Source organism: Mesoplodon densirostris, chromosome 7 (assembly GCF_025265405.1).
Source record: "Mesoplodon densirostris isolate mMesDen1 chromosome 7, mMesDen1 primary haplotype, whole genome shotgun sequence".
Taxonomy (NCBI): Eukaryota; Metazoa; Chordata; class Mammalia; order Artiodactyla; family Ziphiidae; genus Mesoplodon; species Mesoplodon densirostris.
The window spans coordinates 121,350,225-121,377,636 of record NC_082667.1 but is presented as its reverse complement, the minus strand read 5'-3'; the positions used below and the strand labels follow the sequence as shown (position 1 = coordinate 121,377,636).

The window sequence follows — 27,412 nt, the reverse complement described above, 5'->3', positions numbered from 1 at the left end:
AGCCCATGGCGAGCTGTGCCGCTAAAGCCCTCAGCCCGGCCACCTCGGCAGAAGGGGACCGCCAGGCAGCAGGGACTGGGCTAACCTGCAGAAAGGCACGTGGCCGGGATGACACGCAGCTGAAGGCCACTGGCATGCCTAGGCTCAGCCACGGCCCAAGTGAGATGTGCTGGCCCAGCTCTGGCAGGAACGGGCAATGCCCGCTTCACCCGGAAGCCAGGGACCGGCAGCCAGGGCCATCCGCAGGCTCCGGACAGGAGGTTACCTTTTATAAATATCGTAGTCCTCCTCTTCATCCTCCTCTTCATCCTCCTCTTCATCCTCCTCTTCATCCTCCTCCTCTTCTTTTGACACAGCAGATTCAACTATCTTTGTCTGAGGGCAGCACACATACTCGGTGCCGTGGAACTGGTCCACCCCACAGGGGAGCAGCATGCCATAGCTGTACAAGGTCATTCCCTGAGTCAGGCAGGCCTGAGGGAAACCCACAGACCAACATCAGAACACAGCAAGTGTGGTCAAAGACCCCCGATCCCTAGCTTTATCCAAAAGAAACCCTTACCAAATCACAACGTTACCCTTTCTCACGGACACATAAATTTTTGGCCAAAAAGTTGCGACCCTACTATTTTAAGAGTTACAAATTTTGCTTAATTTGCAACGGGGAAACATCATCTGGGCTAAAACCAATGAAAGCCCAAAGTTGGAATAAAATTAAGGAAAGAAGGTTTCTTTTAGTAATTATCGACTCTGGTTAATGGTGGTCAACGGTAACATACACTCCTAATTGGTGAGGAATTCAGAATTACTTCAGAACTAGACAAAAGAAAGGCAACTGGCTGGAAAACCAACTTAACTCAGAGGACAAGCTAAGAAAGGATCATTCTCCCCACGGGCAGAATGAAATGATATCTAAACCTGTCAGCATGCTTGTCCAGACACAGATTTTCTATAACTGGCTATTCCCACACACGCCTTAGGGTTTGGGTGGCCTTGCTGGGGGCCCTGCCGACAGAATCCTTACTTAATGACCTTTTTCATGTCCTTGACTTCAGGGGCTGAACTGTTAATACTGTACTTCCTTACAAAAATATCTGTTCTTCTCCCAAATAGTTTTAATTTAAAAGATACAAGTAATCGTAAACTTTGATGAGATAAAGAGAGAGAAAATTAATTTAAAATTATGGTAAGGTGTCGAGAAAAAATACTACTTTCCTAAAAAACAACCCTCGACTTTTTCCATCCACTCCTTTACCTCTTTGACCACAGTGTGCCAGTGCTGGTGATTCTCGCACACTTCCATCCGCTCCTTGTGGAAAAACTGGCACTTCTCTGGAACTAGCAGAACATCACTTACAAACTCGCCCACTGGAAAAGAGAAGCTTTGTCAGAAGCAAATCTGATCATGATTCAAGGTGAAAACAACCCTGACTGCAGGTTACCGTGACGGTCACACAGACACGTGCAGACAGGAGCAGTCTCTAATGCATATAAGCTGATGTGCACCTCATCTTCCAAAGCCAACTGGACGTTTCAGCTCCAGGCCAGCAGCCACAAGAGCTCAACACTCTGTTACAACCGCAAAGCCCAGGACTTCCTCACTCCTTCCTGACCTCAATCCCTTAACTTCTGGTGCAGGGCTACAGCACCCTACGGGGGAAACGGGAAGAGAACTCCCATGCGTGACCTCAAACACACACAGCTACTCCCCACCACCTCTGGCTTCACATGGACAACATTCCTAGCCTCTTACTTCTATTTCTGCCTACATCAGTTCTAATAACAAAACGCCCAGGAAACTAAGACTGGGTGTTCTCCTAAAGAACAGGTGAATCTTACTTTAGCCCTTTGTGGACCTACAGATACCTAGCTCTAAGACAAACCACCACTGCGATAACTGATCCAGGTACAAATCATCAGTGGAGGGTTAATTATGAAGGGGAAGACGTGTCTTTGCAGTGGGAAGGGCTGGCGGACACTACTTTAACTGGGCGAGCAATAACGGACAAGCTGACTTCAGTGATGCTCTGAGAACAGATCACCTACACAGTCTTTCTGCCAAAGTATGTCATTTGACTCTAATCATACAAAACAATATGACAAACTCAAATTCAGAGATAGTGCTAAACAAATGACCTAGACTCTTAAAAGATAGTATTGTCATAAAATATTCAGGGGCCTCCCTGTGATCCAGTGGTTAAGACTCTTGCACTTCCAGTGCAGGGGGCACGGGTTCAATCCCTAGTCAGGGATCTAAGATCCTGCATGCCGCCAAAAAAATAAAGTAATATCAAATAAAATAAATAAAAGATTCAAAAGAAAAAGCTGAGGAACTGCCTAGATTAAATATAATGTATGATCCTTTTTAAAAGGAAGCTGTAAAGGACATTATTTGAACATTTAGGACAATTGTCCCATGTGTGATCGCTGTATCACAGTCATACAGGAGAATGCCCTTGCTCTTAAGAAAAACAAGCTGAAAACTACTTCACTTTCAAATGGCCTAACAATGAAAAATAAGTAAGACACACACAGTGAGATGGATAAGGCAAAACTGGGAAACCTAGGTAACAGGTATAGAGTATTCACTACTGCATTTTTTATAGGTCTGAAACCTTTCAAAAATAAAAAGCTGGGGGAAAAATACACATAGCTGCTTAGAAAATAGAGTCCTTATCTCTTAGAAATACATGCTGAAGTATTTACAGGAAAAAAAAAACGGAATCTGTGATTTGTTTCCAAATAACGAGGGGTAGGTCGGATTGGCCACAGACGGTGAGTGGCTCATGAACTGTTCGTTACACAGCATGTGAGGGTTAACGCGATTATCTTCTCTGTGTTTGGATATGTTTGTAACTTCCATAATAAAAAGCTAAAAATGTAATCACTGGCTCATCACCCAGAGAACCTGGTTCAATAGGTCTAATTTGGGATTCAGTGATCTGCACTGAACAAGCATCCCAGGCGCTTCTGATGCATCACCAACATGCTCTACCAAGGGTCCGACTGCAAGAAAACCAAGGTGGTACTTAGCTCAGGAGAGACGCAATAGGTAGGGGAGGGAAAAGGAAACAGGCAGGCTAACCTCTGAGGTTTAAAAAAAAAAAAAGAAAAAGGAAAAGTCTAATAAGAAAGTAATCTGGCCTAAGAAAGGTCTTAGGGGGAATTCCCTGGCAGTCCAGTGGTTAGGACTCGGGGCTTTCACTGCCGGGGCCTGGGTTCAATTCCTGGTCGGGGAACTAAGATCCCTCAAGCCAAGTGGCACAGTGGCCAAAAAAAAAAAAAAAAAAGGTCTTAAGACTTGAACTAGCGGGAAGTCTATATGCATACCCGCTCCCCAGCCTCATCACAGTTCAGGCCTCGGTCTCTGGGCCTGAGAAGTCTGTCCTTCCGCTGCCCATGTGGAGGCAAAGGGCAGTCCCTGATCTGCTGTGAGGGGGAGATGTGCTCCCGCCATCACAGGCAGCCACCACACATCAAAACAGCCTTCCGCAGGGCAGTGAGGTTTCACTCTGCCATTAGCACAGGGGCTTTGGGGACCAGATAGCTCAATTTGACACTAATGCAGGAGCACAATGGTTAGTTAGACACGGTGCTGCCCTCGAGGGCCCCAAAGGCTCTGGGGAGATAGAAACAAGCTTTACTCATCAACCAGGCTTAAAATCGAAGCTTAAAAAGCAAAGCCCAGGGGTAAACTAGGATTCGCCTCCATCAGGAGAAGCACCCCGATACTCAGTCTAACTAGAAATCACTGAAATTCTGACAGCCAACCACCAGCTCACACCGTTGATGGTGACTGTATGGACTAAGCAATCTTTATATATATATATTTTTTGTTTTGTTTTGTCTGCACCTCCTGGTTTAAGGGATCTCAGTTCCCCAACCAGGGATTGAACCCGGGCCTCGGCAGTGAAAGCCCATAATCTTAACCACTAGGCCACCAGGGAACTCCCTATGTTTGTTAATTTATGACAAAAAAAGCAACAAAAGAGTACACTTAAGAGGCAGTGTGTACAGGCTAAATGCCAGTGTTTAATCTCAGCACCACTGCTACTAGCAGAGAGGTCTTGGGCGAGTTACTCAAACTTTCTGTGCCTCAGTTTCTTTATCTTGCTGCTGTGAGGCCAGATGTAATATGTACAACACGGGAAAAGCTTAGAGCAGAATCTGGTACATAGTAAGCACTAAGAATTATTTAAGTATTAACTCTAATTACTGATGTTAATGCTGTTAGTTTCAAGTCCCAAGTAACTAGTTTTATACTTAACTATACAACCACAGTTATCAAGAAATCTACAGTTAGGCAACAATTCATATCCTTTAATTTGTAAAACCTCAATTTTATATGTACAACTGCAACATCAGAGAAAAAGTTTAGACAGCAATTTCACTACTATATATATTCTATAGAAACAATAACCAAACTGGGTTTTAAAAATATAGTGGAGTACGACATATCATTTCATCTTAGTTAAAAATGCATTAACTAAATCTGCTTATATTACACCTTAGATAAACCCTAAAATGATATAAAGTAAAAAAGCAAGTTATAAAAGGTCAAGTGCAGTATGACACCATTAATGTCAGTTTTAAAACACAAAAACAAATTGTTTATAGATACATTCGTATGTAGCAAAAGTATAAAAACAGGCATGGGAATGATACACTCTGACAGTGGGGTAGCAGTGACCTCCAAGGCCAGGGAGGGAGGGAGGGAAGAGATGTAAGGATGGGACTCTGGGACATTTAATCCCTTAATTAAAACATAAGATGGAGATTAAGCAAATATGGCAAGCCCGCACGCAGCAGCAACAAAGATCCAACGCAGCCCCCCCCCCAAAAAAAAGCAAATATGGCAAAACGGGGAAGAACTTAAATCAGGACAGTGAGTACATGAGTGACCATCATATTATGTTTTATCTTTTCAGTATGCTTGAAATATCTCAAAATGAAATTAAGTTTAAAATTTTTTAAATTTTAATGCAAGAAATTTAATAATTAACTCCATGCTAAACTGTAAGATTAAACGCCATCAATCTTCTGCTATGGAATCATGATTAATTGATCTGTCTGACCTCTGAAAACCAGAAAAGAACTAACGCCACTGATTTAAAACAGACTAGCACTCCTTGATTCAACAATTCCAATTCTAAAACCGTAGTCTTAGGAAGTAATTAAGAAAGTGAACAAAGATATTCATTACAGAATTGTTAATATCAAAAAGCCGGAACCAGGGCTTCCCTGGTGGCACAGTGGTTAGGAATCCATCTGCCAATGCAGTGGACATGGATTCGAGCCCTGGCCCAGGAAGATCCCACATGCCGCGGAGCAACTAAGCCCGTGCGCTACAACTACTGAGCCTGCGCTCTAGAGCCCGCGAACCACAACTACTGAAGCCTGTGCGTCTAGAGCCCATGCTCCGCAACAAGAGAAGCCACCACAATGAGAAGCCCACTCGCCACAACTAGAGAAAGGCTGCTTGCAGCAACGAAGACTCAACACAGCCAAAAATAAAATAAATAAATTTATTTTAAAAAAAACAAAACCAAAAACGGAACCAACCTATATGTTCCTCAATAGGGAATTAGTTAAATAATGGTACTTGATGGAATACCATGGGGTTATAAGAAACATGGTTAAATATCTGTATATAACACGGAAACATTTCCATTTCCATGACGGTTTAACAATTTTAACAATCATTAAACAAATAAGCAAAGGAATAAACACACCCGATATCCCTAACCTCTCCTTAAGCCTGGTTAACTCCTTAAGGCTAAATTTGTCTAAAAAGACAGACTCAAAAGATGTATGCATCCCTAAGAGTGGTACATAATAGATGTTCAATAAATGTTAACTTTTTAAAAAAGCACTAAACAGGAAAGCATATTTAGCATGATCCAATTTCAGAAAAAAAAAAAAAAAAAGCATTTAAAAGCACACACATTTCCATGTGTATCCAAAGAAAAAAAGTCTTGTCTATACACCAAAATGTTAATATGGTTAATGGAGTGCAGAAACTGGAAAGGATTGTTTTTGCTTTCCTTCTTCCCAATTTCTTTTATTTAAAACAAAAACAAAAACTTTTTAAACACGTAAATTAAAAGAGGAACACATTTCAATCCCAGCATCAGTTCTGTCATTTCACTGCTACTTTTTGCCTTTGATACAAATAATTATCAGAAACTTCTAGGAAAAAGACTGACATAAGCAAATCAGTATTACTCTGTTTTACAGAAAAACACTGAAGATGGTTTGGTCTCACTTTAAAAGTTTATCTAAGGTTGTTACAATTCTCAATTTAACCCGCTGGAGTACAACAGACAGTGCCCACAATTCCCTAAGTCACTGGAAACCTATATTGTTTTTGCTATTCAAGGCAATAAGTTGGTCAATGAACACGGCAATTTAGCAAAATCTAAACTATAGGCTTTCATTTAAGCTGCATTTATGATTTATCTTCAGTCTCCACTCATTCCCTGTGATACTATTTTTCTTTCATAGCACCTCCCACCAGCAGGGCGATGGCAGCCATCAGGTCCTTAGAGCTTTTTCAGAGTTGATAAAATTCCTTTCAAAGTAACAAAGGCTGCTCACCCACTTGGGGAAGCCCCTCGATACCAACACTCATATGTATAAATAAATCTACTGCAAAAGTACTCTGCGGTTGGGACTTCCCTGGCGGTCCAGTGGTTAGGACACTGTGCTCTCACTGCCGAGGGCCCAGGTTCCATCCATGGTCGGGGAAATAAAATCCCACAAGCCGCACAGTGCAGCCAAAAAAAAAGTACTCTCTGGTTGCAAACAGGAAGACCATGTCATATACGGGGCCCTTGGAAGCTGTAAGCAGCGGGGAGAAAGCCTGATGTAATGATAGAAAACCAAGAAAATTAACCTGACCATACAATGTGAGTTTTTGAGAGGTCTGGTAGCCACCCCTAGCAGATGTCTTGGAGGTAAACAGGGCTCTGAAAAGTTAAAGAGCCTGAGCAATCGTCATGAACAGAAACATACACCTTGCACAAGGGTCCACAGTGGGAACAGGGTGAACTGCTGACGGGCTGTCAGGAATTCAAAGGCAGAAGACGACTTGCGGACAGACACCTGCAGTGGACAAGTAAGCTCCAAGCTCACTCTGGACCCCGCCTCAAAGCTTCTGAGAACAAGACCCTTCCTGGCAGTCTTCACCACAGTAATACTCCCATCCAAATCTCCTTCCAGAAATCACCAACAACAGAAACAGTCATGGGCTCACAAAGCTCTCTTGATGCAGGAGCCAGTCTATATATAAATGTCAGAGACGACTAACTCCTTCCCCCCAAATACCAGCAGCTTTGCTTCTTCACAGTTCACCAACTCTATCCCACTCAGATCATCCTATTTAGATAAAATCTTATGGATAACAGGCAATTCGTAATAACGTAAGATATAAGATTCATTTTGAGAGGCAAGGTTGAAGTATAACTTCTCACCAAATATACTGAATATCAGTGAAAAGAGTCACACTGGTGGGTGGTCAAGCACGCTCTCAAAATAGGGCAGAACTGAGTGACAGGTGCACAGATGTCTACAGACAGCGAGACACCAGGCCTGATGCCAACACTACCCGTTACCTAAATTCATTCTCAAACAGCCTTCAAGAGTGCTAATCAAGACATGTCCTTCCCCTAAAGCTAGCAAAACAAATGGCAAACAAAAAACAGTGTCTGAGAACATCCATTAACACCCCTGGAACAACCAAACCAATTAATATGGGTACCCGACCAATTAGATATAGCCTGTTTTCCCATCTCCTTGCCCTTTGGCCTGCCTGTGCTTTGGGTTTGCTGGGCAGTAATATCTTAAAGGGGGTTTCAGGGCTGAAGCTAATCACACTATGACCATCTCTTTACTGCAACACGTGGTATTCACCTTAACATGTATAAAAGGACTCACTGTGGTTATTTCTGGTGAATAAAATATATAGGATGCTTGCTTTTTACTGGATTAATTTTTAGTAGTTTGTATGTTAAAGAATTGTGTATGGTTGTGTAACTCAGTGAATATACTATAAACCATTCAACAGTACGCTTTAAAATGGATGAATTATAGTATGTGAAATATATCTCAACAAATCTGTTTTTAAAAAGCAGAGAGACTGATTATTTACAGGGAATATTGAGCAAATAAATAAATATACTGAGGATAATGGAATTGGAGATATCAATATGAGCTCACTGCTTTTAATATCCACACGTATAGAAATATAGATTTATATGTGCATGAATATGTGTATATAAATATATTTCATAGGTCTGTCTGCTGAGTGGGCCTAGAAGCAATAACAGCATAATAGCAGTAAGCACACCTAATACCCAGATTTTGGTTTCTAAATACCATTCCCCACTAAATCAAACCATTTCTTCTTGGAGAAATGGCTGACTCCAGGGGTAGGGTAGGGAACACAGGATGAGCCTGGAGCATCTTTTTGTACCAGAAAGTAAGGAAGCTTTCAAAGAATAATAGGGACATAGCAAAAAGACACAGGAGTCAGCATGAAGGGGGTCCCACTGGACAAATCTGGACAGTGAGTCCATAATGAAATGAATAAATGAATGCAGACACCATCTTAGCCAGGTGATAAAAGTTATCACCGGTCATGAAACAAAGTGACATCATGCAATTCCTAAGATGATTCAGAGAGAAGAACACTTCTGTGACAGTGCCCTCAAAAACACACAAATCAAAAGGATCCTAAGACAGACCCAAATTGCATTCTACAAAGTCACTGGCCTGTACTCTAAAAACCAAAGTTAAGAAAGACAAGGAAAGACTACAGAGAGAACTAAATGCAACGTTGAAACAATGAATTAGATCCTGGTGTTGTTGGAACAACAGGTGAAACTTGAACAGGGTCTGTAGATTAGATGTTATATCAATGATAATTTCCTGATTTTGACGGCTGTACTATAGTTATATAGCAGAATGTCCTTGTTTATAAAAAAAATATACACGGAAGTATTAAGGGATAAAAGGATACCATGCCTGCAACTTAAATTATTTAAAAAAACACAAAACCTGCGGGGAGATACAAGTGGTAAGATTAATTTTACCATATTAGTCAAATGTTAACAGTTGGAAAATCTGAAATCTGAGGAAAGGATTTAATGGAAGCTCTTTGTACTATTTTTGCAACCATTCTGTAAACTTGAAATTATTTTAAAACTGTTTTTTTTTTTTTTCCTATTTTTGGCCATGCCGCATGGCATGCAGGATCTTAGTTTCCTGACCAGGGATCGAACCCACGCCCACTGCAATGGAAGCACGGCAACTTAGCCACCAGACCGCCAGGGAAGTCCCGTATTATTTTTAAGTTAAAAAGGCAAAAGTAACCCTGAAAGACTAGAACCAAAAGGCTTTCTAAGGAGCCTATGGTAAAAAGAAAGTGGTGCTGATAATTAACCAGTGCCTGGGGACTCTAAAGGGGTGGGGACGGGGACAGAGAGACATTACAATCTTCTGCTTCTCAAATGATGACAAGGAATTGGCAGTACTTTTTTCCTAACCTCCCGTAAACTCCAGTCACCTGGTCCCCTACTAGCTTAGGCTCAGGCAACTGTTTTATTTATTTAAAAATACCAACAGGTAGCTCTCCTTCCTGGTAAAGAAGTTGTCCAAATGGATGCTGCTGTAAACACAATAACTGTCTGAATTTAGTAACACTGAAGACTGTATTATGCATTATTCAGTGACCACAATGCAAAGAAGGTATTGAATGGTTTATGGTCAAATTGTTTTATGCATCTAGTTAAGGACAATAGCATGCATCGTCTGGTTCTCTGGCACTGAAAAACTCCAACTGTAACATTTAGAAAAGAACATTTTCGCTGTGCAACAGCTGTGGTAGTGGTCTTGTAGTCAACAGACAGCATCCTAGTTCCAGGCACCGTCTCGACTGCGGGGACAGAGAAGACGAAAGCCGTGTCCTTCCTCCCAAGGTGCTCAGAGTGTAGCTGGAGAAAGACACATCAACAGACCGGCATCGTGCAGGGTGATGGGGCACGGGCGGCAACAAAGAGGAGCTGAGAAACCCGGACGTCAAGGCAGAAATTAGAGCAGCAGGAAAGGCTTCCTTTAAAGGAGGTGTCCCTGAGATGAGTGTGAAAAGGAGAACTCGCCAAGCAAAGTGAGGACATAAAGTCACTCCAGTGGGAGCTGGACTGCACGTGGCAGGAGCCACGAGGTGGACGTGCTGTGGTGGGAGCATGGAGCAGGGGTGGGGAGGACGAGGCAGGGGCCGGGAGGACGGAGAAGGGGAGGGGAGCAGGGGCGGGGAGGACGGGGCAGGGGCGGGGAGGACGGAGAAGGGGCGGGGAGGGCGGAGCAGGGGCCAGGAGGACGGAGAAGGGGAGGGGAGCAGGGGCGGGGAGGACGGGGCGGGGGCAGGGAGCACAGAGCAGAGCTAAGCAAGGGCCACACCATGCAGTTTCCAAACTGTGCTAAGGGCGCTTACACCTGGTCTTTTAGGTGAAGAAGAGCTACTGAAGGGTTTTATGTGCAGGACAGACAGTTCAGTCTTCACTTTGGATCAGGTAGGGCAATGGACTGAACAGAACTGAGAAACGTGCAGAAGCGGTTCTCACAGACCAGGCAGGAAATGATAAAAGACTGAGCTAGAGCAGGGGACTCGGACGGACCAGCCGGAGGTTCCCAAAGTTTCCCCAGTCACGGTACTCTGGGTGTCCCAGGAATTTTTTCACAGCACTCCCCAGGCCAAAAGGGTGCTGAAAAATTAAGTAGTCAGGGCGACAACTTAGTAAAAAGCACCTGTGTCTGACACCTTGTGCCTGCTGGGCACTGCACAACTTCTCCCGCACGGCAGTAAACTCAGCACCATCACCCCCATTTCTTCAGCAATTCCGGTGCAATGCTGGCTTTTCCTCACAGAAACCACTAAGAAGCAGCCCCACAAAGACATGAGGTCATCGAAAGAAACGGGATGAGCTGATGCTGAAACTGTGAACGCCTCCAGCTAGTTCACAATGTCTGACATTGCTTTCCTTGAAAATCAAAAATATCCCCAGTGCCCTGGGGTGACTGTGCACAGTTTGGGAACCATGGTTATAAGCCATACTTAAGAGGTAAAAATCAGGCTGCCTTGAGAACTGGCTGGGTGTGGGGAGATACAGGTCTCTCAGATCTCCAGCTCAGAGTCCTGGGTGGCTAGTGGAGCCAACAAGTGACAAAGAACATGCAGGATGGGGAAGACCAGGCCACAAAGCCTCTGGTAATGACAGTGCAAAAGGAAGAAAATGATTGCTAGGTACTATCTATCATGTACAAATATTCAAGGGTACTCTGTTAAGTTTGAGAATTTTACAGAGAATGAATGAAACCGCATACTCAGAGATTTCTTACAGCCAAAGGGAATGAAAGAACATCTTTAAACCACACCACACAAAACCATTCACAAGCCTCACACTACTGCATGGGGCTCAGTTTTAAGTAAATGGTGCTAAGCACACACCTGTTCTCCTTTCCCCGTACTCAATACTTCTAAAACAAAGTAACTGCTATGGTAAATACTGTTATTCAGCCGCTGCCTCTTCCTGTTACTTTGCTACCTGTGAGAATGAGAAAGCAATGCGTTCCATGTTAGGAAAGGGTTTTTGTTGTTGTTGTTGTTGTTGTTGTTGTTGTTGTTTTGCGTTACGTGGGCCTCTCACTGTTGTGGCCTCTCCCGTTGCGGAGCACAGGCTCCGGACACGCAGGCCCAGCGGCCATGGCTCACAGGCCCAGCCGCTCCGCGGCATGTGGGATCTCCCCGGACCGGGGCACGAACCCGTGTCCCCTGCATCGGCAGGCGGACTCTCAACCACTGCGCCACCAGGGAAGCCCCGTTGTTGTTGTTTTTAAATAAATTTAGTTATTTATTTATTTTTGGCTGCATGGGGTCTTCGTTGCTGCGCGCGGGCTTTCTCTAGTTGCGGCGAGCGGGGGCTACTCTTCATTGTGGTGCGCAGGCTTCTCATTGTGGTGGCTTCTCTTGTTGCGGAGCACGGGCTCTAGGCCCGCGGGCTTCAGTAGTTGTGGCTCGCGGGCTCTAGAGCGCAGGCTCAGTGGTTGTGGCGCACGGGCTTAGTTGCTCCGTGGCATGTGGGATCTTCCCAGACCAGGGCTCGAACCCGTGTCCCCTGCATTGGCAGGCGGATTCTTAACCACTGCACCACCAGGGAAGTCCCAGAAGGGTTTTAATGAAGGAGGGAGGGGAACAGGTTAAGTTAATGGTTAAAATTAAACACATCCGCAGAACTAGCCAGGCTACGTTAGTGCTCTATCTATGTCAGTCCTATCACGGATCATCTAAGATTGATCGTTTTGCCCTTTTAAGTTTCTACGACCAAATCTGTTCCTGAGTCAGCCAGGCAACAGACACGCAAACATAACTCAGATGTGTCAATGATCACTAAAAGAGCATCTGGAGCAGCGACTCTACTTCTGGATAATAAAATGTTATGGCTGCACTTGAGTTAGGTCTGACTGCTAACAGAAACACACAGAGTCATAAACACCCTTATCAGCTGACCCTTCAGTAAGGTAGGTGGCACAGGGCCTGGCCGACACATCCCTGACTGTCTACAGGCAGCTACGACTCACTTCCTCAGCTTCTGAAAACTGCCACAGGTTTGGTCTGGCTAACAAAACAGGATTTCGGTGCTTGCAAAATGTGTGTAGGGCAAAGTAAGGGGAACAAAAGACCACCCCTCGGCTGCTTCGGTACTACTGATACCAGGACTATCAACAGTAATTTCAAACTCTCAGTGTGAACGAAGCTGGACCACTCTGAGGGCAGCACGCTCACTCAGGGGTGTGGAAAAGGCTCATCCTGAAAAAACAGAGGACGCCCATGATGGGAGAGGTGGAGTTAGTGACCATCAAAGACAAGTCACTTATCGACACCAGAAAGCCGTGAGTATTCAAAAGAGACAGTCCCCCAATAAATTCCTGCAGCCCTTGGCTTCTTAACAGATGACGACATCTCACTGTGAGCCAGGAGAAGATGAAATGTAAAACTGGGGACCCCGCATTCCTGAGAAGTGACCCAGAGGTGCTCCAGGACGCTCACCGAGACACTTGAAGGGGATCACGATGTGAGTCTTGCACTGCTTCTTGTCTCTCCGGCACCAGTTGTCCACGCTGACTGGCTGGTTTGCCTCCATCACATTTGTGATCTGTAGTTCTGGATACATCTGCAAGGGAAGAGGAAACACACACAGTAGACTGACTTTGTCCATAAAAGATGAACACTCGCTGGTGAGCCAGGACGAGTGTCTGTGTGCTCAGCTTCCCCATCGTCCTACGTAAATCTCAAGTCCCCTCTGCTGCCTGGTTCCAACGGAACTAATCAAGCAGAGAGATACTGTAACTGTTAGCTTTCTTTTGACAGGTAGATTCCGGACCACTTCTAACACGTTCTCTTTGAAAAAAGACCTACACAAGCAGCAAGCGTTCAGCCCCAAACAAGTCTATTAGGTATCAAGTCCACTTGTAGGGTCTGTGTAAATAGCTGAGTTCAAGAACTAAAACATTTAAGAGGCAAGTCTACGGAAGTGTGTGTTAATGAAATTATAGAATAATATTCCAACCCTGACCCCAAAGGCTAGTTCTGGTAAGAAATGAAAACATCTCATATCCTTTTCTACGTCAAGCGTTGACCCAAAAAGTCTGTTGAATCAGACATGAGATAATCCCTTATGATACTGGTGGCTTCTACCAGCAAGTGCAAAACACAAGCACACACGTGACACTGGGCTTGTTTCACAACTTCCCATAACACGTGGGAAGCCAAGGGAACCAGGCTGCACTTCTAAGGCCCTGCCAAGCTTCTGCAGTATTCCATCCAGAAAGGACAGGGCGCTCCCAGCACACCCAGGCCAAGTGCACACTCGGAACAAAAGCCTGCCGCCCCCATCGTTACCAGCTTGGTCTTAGGTCAGAACGGCAGGACAGAGCGCCTATTTCTAAAGTAAACAGGTTCAAACGTGACCCAGAAACGTTTACGTTTCTGGCAGCATGCTTACCTCCTGACAGTACTGGAGAACTTCTTCTTTTGTTCCGAAGCAGCTCTGAGTGCCTGTTGGGTCAGGTTCCCATTTCCCAGTCTGAATGTTCACGTGCATATTTAGCTTTCCACAAAACATTGCAATCTGAGGCTCAGCAACAGCAAACCCTGTTCCGGCGTTGGCTGCGAGGGCCTATCGAAGGGAAAAGAAATTCCAGGTTCACTCCCAGGGGGCTGGCACGGAGGGAGAGTCACTCAGCGGTTTGTGACAGTAGAACTGACCTTTTAAAAAATCTTCATTACTTACTATTTTTTTCTTCATAAACAAAGCCTTTTCCCAGGAACTAAGCCAGAATAAAAAACGACCTTTGGACATACATAATCAGAGAGAAATGTGCGTGGGAACTGTGACCACCACTCCCCATCTAGATACTTCTGACTTGGGAACCCATAATCCACCTGCAGTCCCCTCTAATACAAGCAAACCCACTTTCCATTCCTTAATACACCAAAGCACAAAAGTATAGAACGGCGAGAGTTCCAGCAATTTTACTCAGTTCACTTACATGGCAAAATTTTATTGAGCAACTACTATTTTTGCACAGCAACGTGCCAAATGCTCAGGACACGAGGCTGAGCAAAAGGTTACGGCCCCTGCCCTCTCGGGGCTTATGGTCTACCGCAAGAGTCAATTCTCACACAAAAAAGATTCCCAGATGTCTTACGAAGAAAAAGAACACAGAGCTGAAGGAGCATACCAAACAAAAAGGGAATGTGACTTAGGCTTGGGTAGCAGGTGATGGGGAAGCTTCCTGAACTGTGACCCTGGAGTAGCTCTGGCCATCCCCGTTGGGGGAGAATGTAGACTGTGAGTCTGTGGAGGGTCTAAGGGAAGGGTGGGTGGTACACGTGGTCAAGACTGGATGGTCTGTAGACCAAGAAAGGATGGAGTGCTGAGGGTTCAAAGTACAGAGTTAATATTTTTCAAATGCAGCTCTGATGTTCTCTGTAAGCAGGGGGATGGCTCAGGGAGCTGGAGAGAGGACAGTACTTGGGTAAGGCAGCGCCGGCAGACAGCACTGCAGGCAAGACTGGGTGACGATGGCTGGGGGGTGACCAAGAGGCAGCATGGCTTGCATAACTCAATGAGCAATGGCGTCGTGCATGGAAAGAGAACACTAAAAGGGATTTCATGAACAATTTTATCTCCTGTTAGGAAAAAAATCAACTATTAGTAGCCATCAATAGCTCACAAATTACAGGTGAGAAAAAACATTTACATATGAGGACAGTAAGGCTCTTACAAAGTCTCGTGCACCAGAAAAAACACAGGCATCCCTGCATCTAAAGATATACCAATATTGATGGCTACATTCACAATAAAGTTCTGTGGTCTCTCCTAATGGGTAAGTTCTTTCAAAACAAAAATTAAACATCTTTTTAAAATGTTAAAGCTTGAGGGGTCGGGTTAGACTATCTGGCCTATTATGATCTTTACAAAAAGAGCAAAGAGCATTAGTATTAAATGGTTTTCCTATTAACAAGAAAAAGTAGATTTGACTTTTTTTTGCCGTACCCTGCAGCTTGTAGGATCTTAGTTCCCCGACCGGGGATCAAACCCACGCCTCTGGCAGTGAAAGCACAGAGTCCTAACCACTGGACCGCCAGGGAATTCCCTGACTTTTAAAATATATGGAAACTGTGTGCTTTCCAGGCAAGTCTCCTGTATTTGTGCTGATGGACCGGTTACACAGACATGAATGGGCCTTCCAATGAGGAGCCTACGTTTGATTCTAAAATACATCCCGATCTTCTTCTAGGACAAATTTACCACCTACACGTTTTGCTTAGAAGCTTATTAAAATTAGCCTGCTTTCCCATAGCGTGAGAGAAGGAAGCATGAACACTTGCTGGATAGCTGGGAGAAAGCTAATCTGGATCTAAAATGTCGCCAAGATCAATCAGGGTTGAAAAACACCTCAGTTAAATCCAACGAGGAGAACAGTCAGCAACTTTATTAAGTAGAACAGACTGTCACCCCACTGTGATGAATAATCATCTATTAAAGCAGAATATACAGATCCTGTGCGTCCACAATAACTGCATGTGAAGCTACAGACTGGTGTGAAGTCCTGTCTCCCCCAAAGAAAGAAAAAACATTTAAAGGTATCTGTGGAAAGAAGGTATAGGTAGTACCTTAATGGCGTTTAATTCAAACAGATCATTAAAAGGTATGAAGATGCACACAACAAAGGCACTTAATTCTCACACTGAGCTGGAGATGTGCACAAAATTGCCTCTTCTACGGGCCATTCTTCTTCTGGGAGGCATATCTAAGGATTAAGGCTAGAAACTTGGGTTATGATACGGAGGGAAATGGGCACACAGTACACAAGTGGTACATACAGAGACAAAGGCAAGCAAACCCCAGGGATGCTCTGTGCTCCGAAACCAGTGTTCCAGCAAATTCATTCCTTCCTACTCTTCAAAAGCTCAGACAGAGACGAACAAAGAAAATCCAGGAAGACATGATAAATATGTAAGCAAGAAAGCCAAATCTACAGGTTAGAAGGAAAGTATTTCCTAAACCTGCTATAAATGAACTACCACAGTTAAACGTGAAAGACGCTGAGCAATCCTTTCTAAATTCTCTCTACGGACTGGTATATTTTAACATTAAATAGGATGTCAGGGTGGTATCTAATCTTTCAGAAGTACAGGGGCGGGGGAGGGGGGCATTTGTCTCTTTAATTCCAAAGATGAATAAAGGTAAGAAACAGCATCCGTCAATTACATGAGCTCACCCAGGCCACAGCCGGGGCCACGGCCAAAACTGTGCAAGCAGAAGTCGCTCATCACATTGAAGATGACAGTCCATGTGTGGCTCGCCGTGGCTGCGGGCTGAAAGGCCACCAGAGTTCCAACTGTACGAATGCTCAGTTTACGGGTCAACCACTGAGGTCAATACATTGGTGGGTAAGTGCATTTGATCTTTGTGCGGAGATGGTCAACAGTGCCTTCCCTAAAGAGGATCTAAAATACCAGAGGTTAAAGCAGCAGGAAGAGGCAGCTTGGCAGCCACAGCTCCTCCCATGTTACCACCAAGGGAAAGGAGGGTAACTGGAATCAGTCCAGACAGCTCATACGCTGCCGTGATTCATTTTTGAGTTCACAAAGATTAATCCTTGTGGTCATCAGAGACTCTCAAGAAGGTATCATCTGGAATATAAAAAGCCTCTGCGGACCACGTCTAGGGATCAACTAATCAAACATACCCCAACCTCACCTAGAGTATAACAGGATCGCTTTTTCCTGTATTATTTAATGTACTCTCCATTTTCTGAGGCACACACTGTGCCCTGACCCATTACATCAACGTATAAATCAATCTGTTTCCTATCCTAACATGTTACAAATGGGATTTCGTTGCCAAGTCAGCACTTCTGATATCCTATGAACCTGAAATCCTCTACGAAAGAAAATTAACGCCCCATGCTTGGGCACTGCGGCCAGCCCTTGATCTATGCACACTGCAGCATTTTTAAGGCTTTGAAAACAAATTGCATCAACTGCTTTCCTAGCCCAGCACTTCCATTTTACTTAATAATTCATTCTTATGAAGCAATTCCATTTGATTAATTTGACTCAGCTACTCAAGGATGGGAATTCAACTTGGTAAAAAGTGCTTCTAGTAACTTGGTTGAAAACTGAAATGGCTTTAAAGCAATAAATAAATAGAAACAAACATAAATCTGAATGTAACTTCAAACAGGGCCTTTAATCATCACCTCAAGAGAAGCAACTCCTGGGCCCACCTCAGCCCCACCTCCCTTCACAAAGCCTCCCAATCCAAAGCAAACAGGTAATCCATTACTTCCTTCCTCACTAAAGCTACTGCCCCAGATTCCAATTTGGCTCCAGGCTCTGTGAAAATGCCTGCCATGGAGGGAGCATCCTCCAAAGAGGAGGGCTTTATTCTATTCCTGAGGGAGTCTGTTTCCTGAGACAGGAAGTGCTCCTGTGGTCCATGTACCCTGAGAAGCAAGGCAGCACAGCTCCAGCTCCCATTAGAGCACTGTACGTGTAGCACCTACGCACCACCGGCACAGGAGTGACATCAAGACACAGACTCTTACTCAAAGACCCTCCTATCTATCTATCTATCTATCTATCTATTTATTTATGCCATACGCGGGCCTCTCACTGCTGTGGCCTCTCCCGTTGAGGAGCACAGGCTCCGGACACACAGGCTCAGTGGCCATGACTCACAGGCCCAGCCACTCCGCAGCATGTAGGATCCTCCCAGACCGGGACACGAACCTGTGTCCCCCGCATCAGCAAGCGGACTCTCAACCACTGCGCCACCAGGGAAGCCCCGACCCTCCTTTTTTAAATGAAGAAGTCAGTGAAATGACAATCTATTCCAGTGAAATGACAATCTATTCATGGATGTGAAGATCCTGTATTCATTTGTTTGTTTAAGTTCTGAATGGTACTTCATGATTCCTAAATTAAAATGACTTAGGTCTGTGCCCACAAGCCTGCACCTAAGATTTACTTAATCAAACAAAGTTTAAAAAATCCATAGTTTCAAGGTTATCGCCCCAATATATTAACTACAAAAGGGAAGCCAAATTACTTCACAGTGGAGACACTGCCGTCAACCTCACCAGCCATAATTCGTGTAAGAGGCCAGATGAGGAAAGACACACCGAGGGACTGTCTCAGACTGGAGGCTATGGAGAAAAAACAGATGCAACCTGGGAGCCCAGACAGGATCCTGCAACAGGAAAAGGACACTGGTGGGAAAACTGGAGCAGTATCTGAATAAGGCCTGTGCATCAGTTAACACTGCTGTACCGATGTCAACCTCCCAGTTTTGATCACTGCATGAGGATTGTGTCAGATGTTAATACTAAGAGAGGCGCAGTCTAAGGATACAGAGGAACTCCCTCTACTATTATTGCAACTTTTTAAAAACTCTAAAATTAGTTGAAAATAAAACAGTTTTGATTTTTTTAAATCCTGTTCATTGCTTGCCTGAGTTTCGACTGTGACTACATGGTTTCCATCTGCAAAGAGAAGACACGCTCTTTGGTAGGGCAACGAGCAAGTATGATCAGAGCGGGCCCAATACCTGAAAAACGTAACTACTGATTCTGAACATACCCTAATGTAGTAAAACCCCACGCGTATATATATTACATTTGATTTATCTCCAATGGGAGGACTATTACAGTTCTGCCCAGAACCTCACGTATGAGAAACTCCACTTCCGTTACTGTCCAAAGGGTGACTGTAGTTTGAAGTCCCTAGTGCATCTTCCTCAGCAGTACAGAGTGAAGCTTTCAATTTAAAAAAGCTCCAAGGACTTCCCTGGTGGCACAGTGGTTAAGAATCCGCCTGCCGATGCAGGGGACACGGGTTTGAGCCCTGGTCCGGGAAGATCCCACATGCCGCGGGGCAACTAAGCCCACGCACCACACCTACTGAGACTGCGCTCTAGAGCCCATGAGCCACAACTATTGAGTCCATGCACCGCAACTACTGAAGCTTGTGTGCTCTAGGGGGCTCGTGAGCTGCAACTACTGAGCCCGCATGCTGCATCTACTGAAGCCCGCGCACCTAGAGCCCATGCTCCGCAACCAAAGAAGCCACCGCAATGAGAAGCCCGCACACTGCCACGAAGAGTAGCCCCCGCTCGCCGCAACTAGAGAAATCCCGCGCGCAGCAACGAAGACCCATTGCAGCCAAAAAAAAAAAAAAAAAAAAAAAGCTCCAAGCTTCAAACATTTCAACACACTATTTAATAAAATATCAGGATTCTTGTTAAGCATTTTCCAGCTTGAACAGCAAACTGAGAAACCTGTTCTTAAAAGTGACAGTTTATGTTGCGCCAACTGAAAATCCTCGGCTTTTTGTTGTTGTTGTTAACATTTGAACTTAATTCTAATTAGAAGCTTGTGAATTAGGGTGAGGCAGAAAAACTCTGAATGTAAAAGGCCATTATTCTTCCAGCCATTATTCTTCCACTGATGTATGCCAGCTGTTAGGTATCATTTTCATAGGCAGTAATTTATACAAATAATCCCTGCTTTTATTAGAGCTGCAAATATTAAAGTATAAATGATGTATCATTTCCAAGACTGAAAATGGTTTAGACTGTCTCCAAGGTTTTTTATAGGAACGTGGTAATTTGTCCATCTGGATTACACTGGTAAGGATCCAAGCACCAAGATTTAAGAGAGGTCTGTCTTTCTGTACGTGTCTCTAAGATGAGAGCTAAGAGTCTTTTACAAAGGAAGTTACTGAAATACATAAAACACTTTCAAGTAAAAAAAAAAAAAAAAAGGCAGAACAGTGTTTATGGATCTAAAATTCTCAAGTGAACAAGTTCTTTACAGGCTCCTGTGTTTCTTTCCAATTGCTTGTTATGGGAATTCCACGAAACTGACCTCCTCGGGAACAGAGGTCCTAGGGACATGGCTCGGCCAGCCATCACCTTCTCCCTCCACTCCTGACCCTGGAGGAAGTACGTGATGTGATGGTGAAGAGCACGGGCTGTACGAGGTGGACAAACCGTGACCGTGTTCCAGCCCCACCACTGACAGGCTGTGCCACGTTGGGCAGGTTCCCTAACCTCTCTGGACCTCAGTCTCCTGTCTACAAAATAAGGACAATAGTAACTACACACCATAGTGCTGTTTTGAGGTTTAAATGAGTTTAACACACGTAAAGTGCTTGAAACAGTGCTTGTTACATAGGAGTTCTTCAAGTGTTGGTGGCTATTAGTATCAGGCTTTAAATTTCTTTATCTGTAAAACAGGGCTACTGACATACTATTCCTCTCAGGCCTGTTGTGGGATTAAATTAAGAGAATGCACGTAGCACTAAGCACAACACCCGACTCAAACGTTAGCATCGTAAGCAGCGGCTGGCTCCTGAAGATCTCATTTTCTCTGGCTACAAGAACCAGGGCTTCAGTCATGGGCACACCACGTGACCAGGCATCCTCCCCAAACCCATGAAATGGGGTGAAGGCTGCACATTCCTTCTCTACCTTTGAAGTCTGGACACACCTGAAGAGGGCTGCATTCACACTCCACATTTTATTTTGAGGGAATTCAGTCACCAAATGTTTACATGACAATTTAATACTGCTTTAAAAGAAAATCACGGGCGGCGGGGGTGGTTGCTGGCTTCCTAGTCCTGGTCCAGCTTCCAGCCAAATGAAAGTGAGGTCTAAATGAACCTGTGTTTTCTATGGAGACACTGCTGTGCTCAAAAAAGCACTACGTTATTTCTCCAAATCTGTTTTCTTGAGGGATATTCCCTTGACTTACAATCTAAGTAGCCTCATGGAGGTTATTTAGTTTCTCTCCTGACCCCAGTTTTCACTTTTGGGCAACATAAATACGGCGTTACCCAAATGTTAGGTATTACAATAAATGACACCCACAATATTAGCTTTGGCTCACACTACGGCAGACAGAAGTCTACTTTCCTAAAGCTCCTGATGCATGAGAAACGTGGTTTGCAAACAAAGACAGCTTCCTCGCTGAATAAAAATCTGCATGATTCCAAACAAAAGCAGTAATATGTCATGCTTTGAAGGCTGCTACCTGCGAAGGTCAGAAAGCCAGGAGGATGGAGCATGAATATTAACATCAGAGGATCTCCATGGTATGAACTTGGTCTTCCCCTCGGCACTCGTTGGCCAGTATTACTCAGGCAGCAACCAAGAGCCTGCTACATAAACAGCCTAGACAGGGTTGGCGGGGGTGTGTGTAGGCATGTTTCCTAAACCTTAAAAGGCTGAAATGATTTCAAGTAACAAACACCCAGAAGTACAAATGATTAAATCTTAGTCATTAAATATGTTCATTCTAAGTCATTCTTATTGATTCACAGATGACAGAAATACTACAAACGATGGGGAGTTTTCTGTTGAATATCCAAGCACAAACCTGGCAATATTCTCAGAAGTTATAAGCTTACTTCTGGCTGATTTGATGCTCTATAATATTTTGTTTATTTTAAAGGCATTAAGTCAGTCATTAAAAATTAGGTAATTTGGGGGCATATTTCAAATATTTCATGCACTTGAAACAATAAATCACACCTCTTTCAAAAAATTCTCTTCTTCAGATAGAAATATTTCACTAAAATAAACACTCAACTTAGTGATTTTTACCAAGGTTAAGTTGGGAAACTATCTAACATGTCAGCTTTGGCTGAAATGCTCTGACTGCAAGATGTTACAACCACAAACATCAACGGCCAATGTCAGACATCTGAACTGATTTCACTGGATCTTTTTTCCTTTAATACACTATCTGGGAAAAGATAAGAAAAATCCATGCAGCTGCAAACATCCATGTTTTAATATTTAGGACAGTTTTTACTGGTGTTTTAAATTTAAACCAGGGGTTCCCTAACACCTTACTTGCCCGGTAAGGTCTGTAACAACAGGTCTTAGGCAAGTAAGAAAGGTCCAGAGAGCATGTGCGCACGTGAATGCAGAAGGTGCTGAGCTGCTAACTGTCCTCTCTTGAGAAGTGACTGTCCTGAATTCTAAGGTTCTCTTCTTTTTTACCTTTGCTTTAAAATGTTTTTCATAGGTTGGCAGCAGTCATAAATGGCAGTCTGTTTTTTAAAGATGCTCCTTCCACAATATTAAGAGCCGACAACTTCATCTATCTAAGATGTTTTTCTTAGCTTTACTATTCCATGAAAACCAAAGAGTTAGCACTTTATTTCTAAGGTTCTGTGACGCTGAATGGCAAGAAAGGGCAGAAATTCCTCCGTGAATAACCCATATCTTTCTTTCTTTATAAATGGAAAATAAGACAATTTGCCAGGATGATATTCACAGGGCAGGGAGAGGAAATGCACGTTTAAAAATACAAAATCAGCAATTTCCATATGCTATTCTGCTAAACATTTCACTGTTTACTAGGTCAAGCAATATTCACACACCAATCTTGATGTAACAACTCACACTAACTTCTAATGTCCATCAAAACAGCTATGAAAATAACACAAATATGAAAGAGCTCCACCCTCTCCAAGTTCAAATCAAGTCAGAAAGGCATCTTTGCCATGATTTATGCAGCATTTAAATGTAAAAGTAAATACTGTATTATCAGCTCGCACCAGATCTGCCTGCAGACAACAATGTTTCCTGTCTGGGACCCATGCCCATGAACATTATTGTAATTATCAGCAATTTAAAAAAATAAAGTAATAAAGCGAGTATGAGCTGCTAGTCAGCATGCTTACTGCTTGCTGTCTCTGCCATTAATTAGCCTTCCTGGGTACCAGCCACCTAACTACTGAATAAATGCATAAAGGAGAGCAGGAAAAGCTACGCCCAAGTAAAAAGAATAAATAAAAAGGATGTAAACGTGTGTGTGAACGCCCCCCAGAGGGGAAAGCCCAGGAGCACTTCTGTTCCACTGGTCAGGTGGGCCCCTGGGGAGCTATGTCCACCCTGCCCTCCGAGACCCACTCCGACCACAGCATTTTGAATCATCTCAAGGCAGAACACATCACTCACTCTCGTGTTCCAAGAGATTCCAACTCTTGACGACCCCTGCTTCCTCCCCACTCCCTCCATCAACCCATCTGCCACCCTCCTGGGCACAAGCCAGGGTCTCTCCTGCCTCAAGGCTCTGCACCTCGAACATCTGCTCCTGCTCTTCCCTGAGCTGTCATGTCTCACCTCTCAGGACCCAGCTCGAATGTGCATCTCTGGGGGCCCCTCCCAAGGACAGGCCCCACCCTGCCAGTGTTTTGTTTTCCCCTCCAGCAATGGGAATTCACCTGCTCATTCACCAGCACTGCACATCTCCCTCCAACAGGATGCAGGTTGCCGGGGGATGGGGCTGTGTTTGTGGGCGGGGGGGGGGGGGGGGGGGGGGGGGGCCCTCGGCACCTGGAAACAGCACCAACTACCTAGCAGGTAATCATTCACACCCAAGGAGGTGACTGTCTGACTGTCTGAAGGCTGTGCTCTTGTTTTCTCTCCAACACATTTAGTTAAATTAGTAAGAATTAAGCAGATACCGCTCAGCAGCGATTTCTAAATGATTAACGCTGTGCTAGCCTCCATGTAAGTACATCTGTAATGAATGACAAGTAAAATGAAAACAACTCAGGCAGCATGGCAAGTTTCCATTTTTTATCTTTTGCCACTTGAGTCCACGTGCCCAGCCTGAAAAGCCACCCAACACCAGGCTCCTCGCGGAGTCCTCCAGCCCAAGGCGGCCCTTCCAGCCTTTTCTCCCACTATTTATGCCTCAATGTTTCTAAATGCCAAGCTTTACTTCCATACCTTTTCAGTCCGGACATCATCAATCGACTTCCTATTCTAAAGGATTGAACTCTTAAACCACCAGACCCTATGTTCACCCACCTTCTTCCCCTTGCTCCGCTGGTCCAATCAATACTCCTATTTACATGATTACGACATTAAAAGGTACTATATCGTTCCAGCTCCGTCCTTAGGCTTCTATTCTCCTCCCTCGGCCTCTGCAAGGCCATCTCTTCCTTCACCTGCCTGTACTGACCGCTGGCACTCAGCCTGCCAGGAAGATCTGCAGAGAAGACTGGATGGCTCTGATGCCTCTTCTTGAAGACAAGGCACCGTCTTCCCGCTTCAACTGCGCTGATGACTCTCCAGGCCTGAGCACAGCCGCCACTCCTGGGACTGATCACAGCCGTCCTGAAAACTCCTCCCCCTTTTCTCCTGTTCCCAACTCAGTACTCCGCCCCTTCGTGACTTAACCGCCTGCGTCAGTGGCTCCCCGCTTCCCACAGCCTCCCGAAAACTTTCACACATGAGACTTTTTATCTTACGCACACACTTTGCTGGCAATTTGGACAAGCACTAAACTGTAACCTGGACACAATGTTCCCTCAGAGTTTAAGGTATGGAGCTGAGGCCATCTAGCTTCCAGCACTGCTGCTGGTACATCTAAAGCCAATGTGATCCCTCGTTCTCTGTACAGGTCTGGTTGTTTCCTACATGGAAGTAAAATCTTACCAATCTTCGGTATCCTGAGATTCAATTCTAATAGGCCTGGGTCTGAGTGTTTGTCATTCACTTGCCTGAGCGCTCAGTGGGCCACATCATCGTGGCAACACTCAGTCCTGGGTTTCCTCTCTCCTCTTTCTGAAATTCTTACCAGCCGCATCTTACCTCCTATATTGATCTTCTTCCTTTCTAGATTCCTTTTGTTCCCTTTCAGAACGATTTCTAACCAGATTTTTAAATGTCTGGTGTCACATTTCTAACCACCAAGAACTCTTCCTTGTTCTCGGAAAGGCTTTTTTTTTTATTGCAAACTATTATTTCACAGAGGAAACCACCTCTCCTCTCTGAGGTAAATATCAAGAGCCTACCGAAGTTACCTGCCTGTTCCCTGCACCGTCTTTAAGCTGCTGTTCCCCCATCTGTTTTGTTCTTGTTCAAGGTGTTCCTGAAGGGGCTGGCGACCCTAAGTCATCTAACTCAGCGTTTAGGAAAGGGACCCTGCTGTACAGGGACAGAGCTTGTCCAGAGAGGGACCCTTCAGCTCCCTCCCTGACTGGGGCCCCCGAGCCTGGCTGCTGCGGGTCTGCGGGGCCTAGGAAGGGAGCCTTTCCCCTGTCAGTGCCTCATGTTCTGCTGGGCCTGGCGTCCTGAGGAACCTGAAGTCTCCTCCTGAGGTGCGGCGAGGTGGGGTGAGGTGCGCTATTCAGGGCCTGATGACTCATGCTTAGTTTCAACCCCTCCCTGCCATTAGCCTCATCCTGATGCTTCCATCCCTCATTCAAGGTCTGCTCTGCACATCAGCTTGCTTTTAGCGGGTATCCCTGCAGTTAGGTTCCAGCTTCTCTGGTCTGCTGACTCAGTCACTAGGTCCATCATCAAGTCTGCATGGACATCGTTTCTTCTCTCCTGTTCTCTGTCCTTGTTGGTCTATTCATTCTCTCACCAGGACAGGGTCAGAGCTAGAACCCTGCACCTGCATCTCTCTCTCTTTTTAAAACATATTTATTTATTTATTTGGCTGCGCCGGGTCTTAGTTGCAGCATGCAAACTCTTCGTTGCGGCATGTGGGATCTAGTTCCCTGGCCAGGGATCAAACCTGGGCCCCCTGCATTGGGAGCGCAGAGTCCTGGCCACTGAACCGTCACGGAAGTCCCTCTCTCTGCATCTCTTGAGGTGCAACAATTCAAAAGCCACTAACTATGAATATATTTGAGAACTAGAGATGAGAAGTATTAATAAAATTGAGAGCTTCTATCTTGATTATTTAAACATAATGCCTTTAAGAAAATAAAATTCTGATCCTTTCCTCAGGTTATGTCATTTGATCATTTTACAGTTATGTTACAGTCAATATGCTAGTCACTGGGAGTTATGAGCTGAACTGTGCCCCCCTTAAATTCATGTTTAAGTCCTAACCCCTATCACCTCCAAATGCAACCTTATTTAGAAATAAGGTTGTTCCACATATCAGTAATTAAGATCAGGTCACACTAGAGTGGGGTGGCCTCTAATCCCACCTGAATGGCACCCCTATAAAAGGAGGAAAAATGTAAGAGACGACACACACACACAGGGAGAAAGCCGTGTGAAGATGGGAGTTATGCTGCCCAAAGCCAAGAACTATCAGAAGCTAAGAGAAGCTTGGGACAGACCCTCCCTCAGACCTTCAGAGGGAGCGTAACCCAGCAGCATGTAGACCTTAAACTTCCAGCCTCCAGGAACAGTGAGACAATAAATTTCAACTGCTTAAGCCACGCAGTCTGCAGTACTTTGCCATGGCCAGCCTAGCAAATGAATACGCTGGGTAAGCGAATAAGACTCAGACTAAGTATCTGGGGAGCTCACCGTCTTAGAGGCGGGATCCAGACCCAGGGAAGCCCAGACCTACAGTGTAACACTTACACTATGCACAAGACGTAAGGAAGTGGAGACGGCGCTGGCATCTGAGAAGCGCTGCGGCAGGGGTAGGCGCGGGGCTGCGGGGAGTGGACGGCTAAGTCTCCAAAACCATTTCCCCAAGGAAACTGGGCCAGGGTTCTCCTCCAGAGCCAGACCAGAACGACCCTGCTAGGCATATTTTAGAAGGGGAGAGGGTGTGATTTGGCAAGATTAGGTGGAGACAAGGAGGCCACTTAGGAAGCCTCTGCATTCATCCAGGAGATTATACATGTTGAAATGATAACATCTCAGATACACTGAGTTAAATAGACTATATTGTTAAAGCTCATTTCACCTATTTTTGCTTTTTAAAAAAATGTCAACTAGAAAAAGTTACATTTCATATGTGGCTCGCCTTTATTTCTACTGGACAGCACTGTGTTAAGTGTTCAGCT

At 44.7% G+C, this 27,412-nt stretch overlaps 1 protein-coding gene across 7 annotated transcripts in view; it reads right to left on the bottom strand.

Annotated features, from left to right (window-relative positions):
- Positions 1-27,412, bottom strand: part of APLP2 (amyloid beta precursor like protein 2) — a 70,496-nt gene that overhangs the window by 21,451 nt on the left and 21,633 nt on the right. For all 7 annotated transcript variants that reach the window (XM_060105331.1, XM_060105332.1, XM_060105333.1 and 4 more), the window contains exons 2-5: positions 14,061-14,234; positions 13,106-13,229; positions 1,256-1,368; positions 266-474 (exon numbers count right to left, since the gene is read on the bottom strand). In XM_060105331.1, the coding sequence (XP_059961314.1) occupies positions 266-474; positions 1,256-1,368; positions 13,106-13,229; positions 14,061-14,234 (620 nt within the window). The remainder of the gene's footprint in view (positions 1-265; positions 475-1,255; positions 1,369-13,105; positions 13,230-14,060; positions 14,235-27,412) is intronic.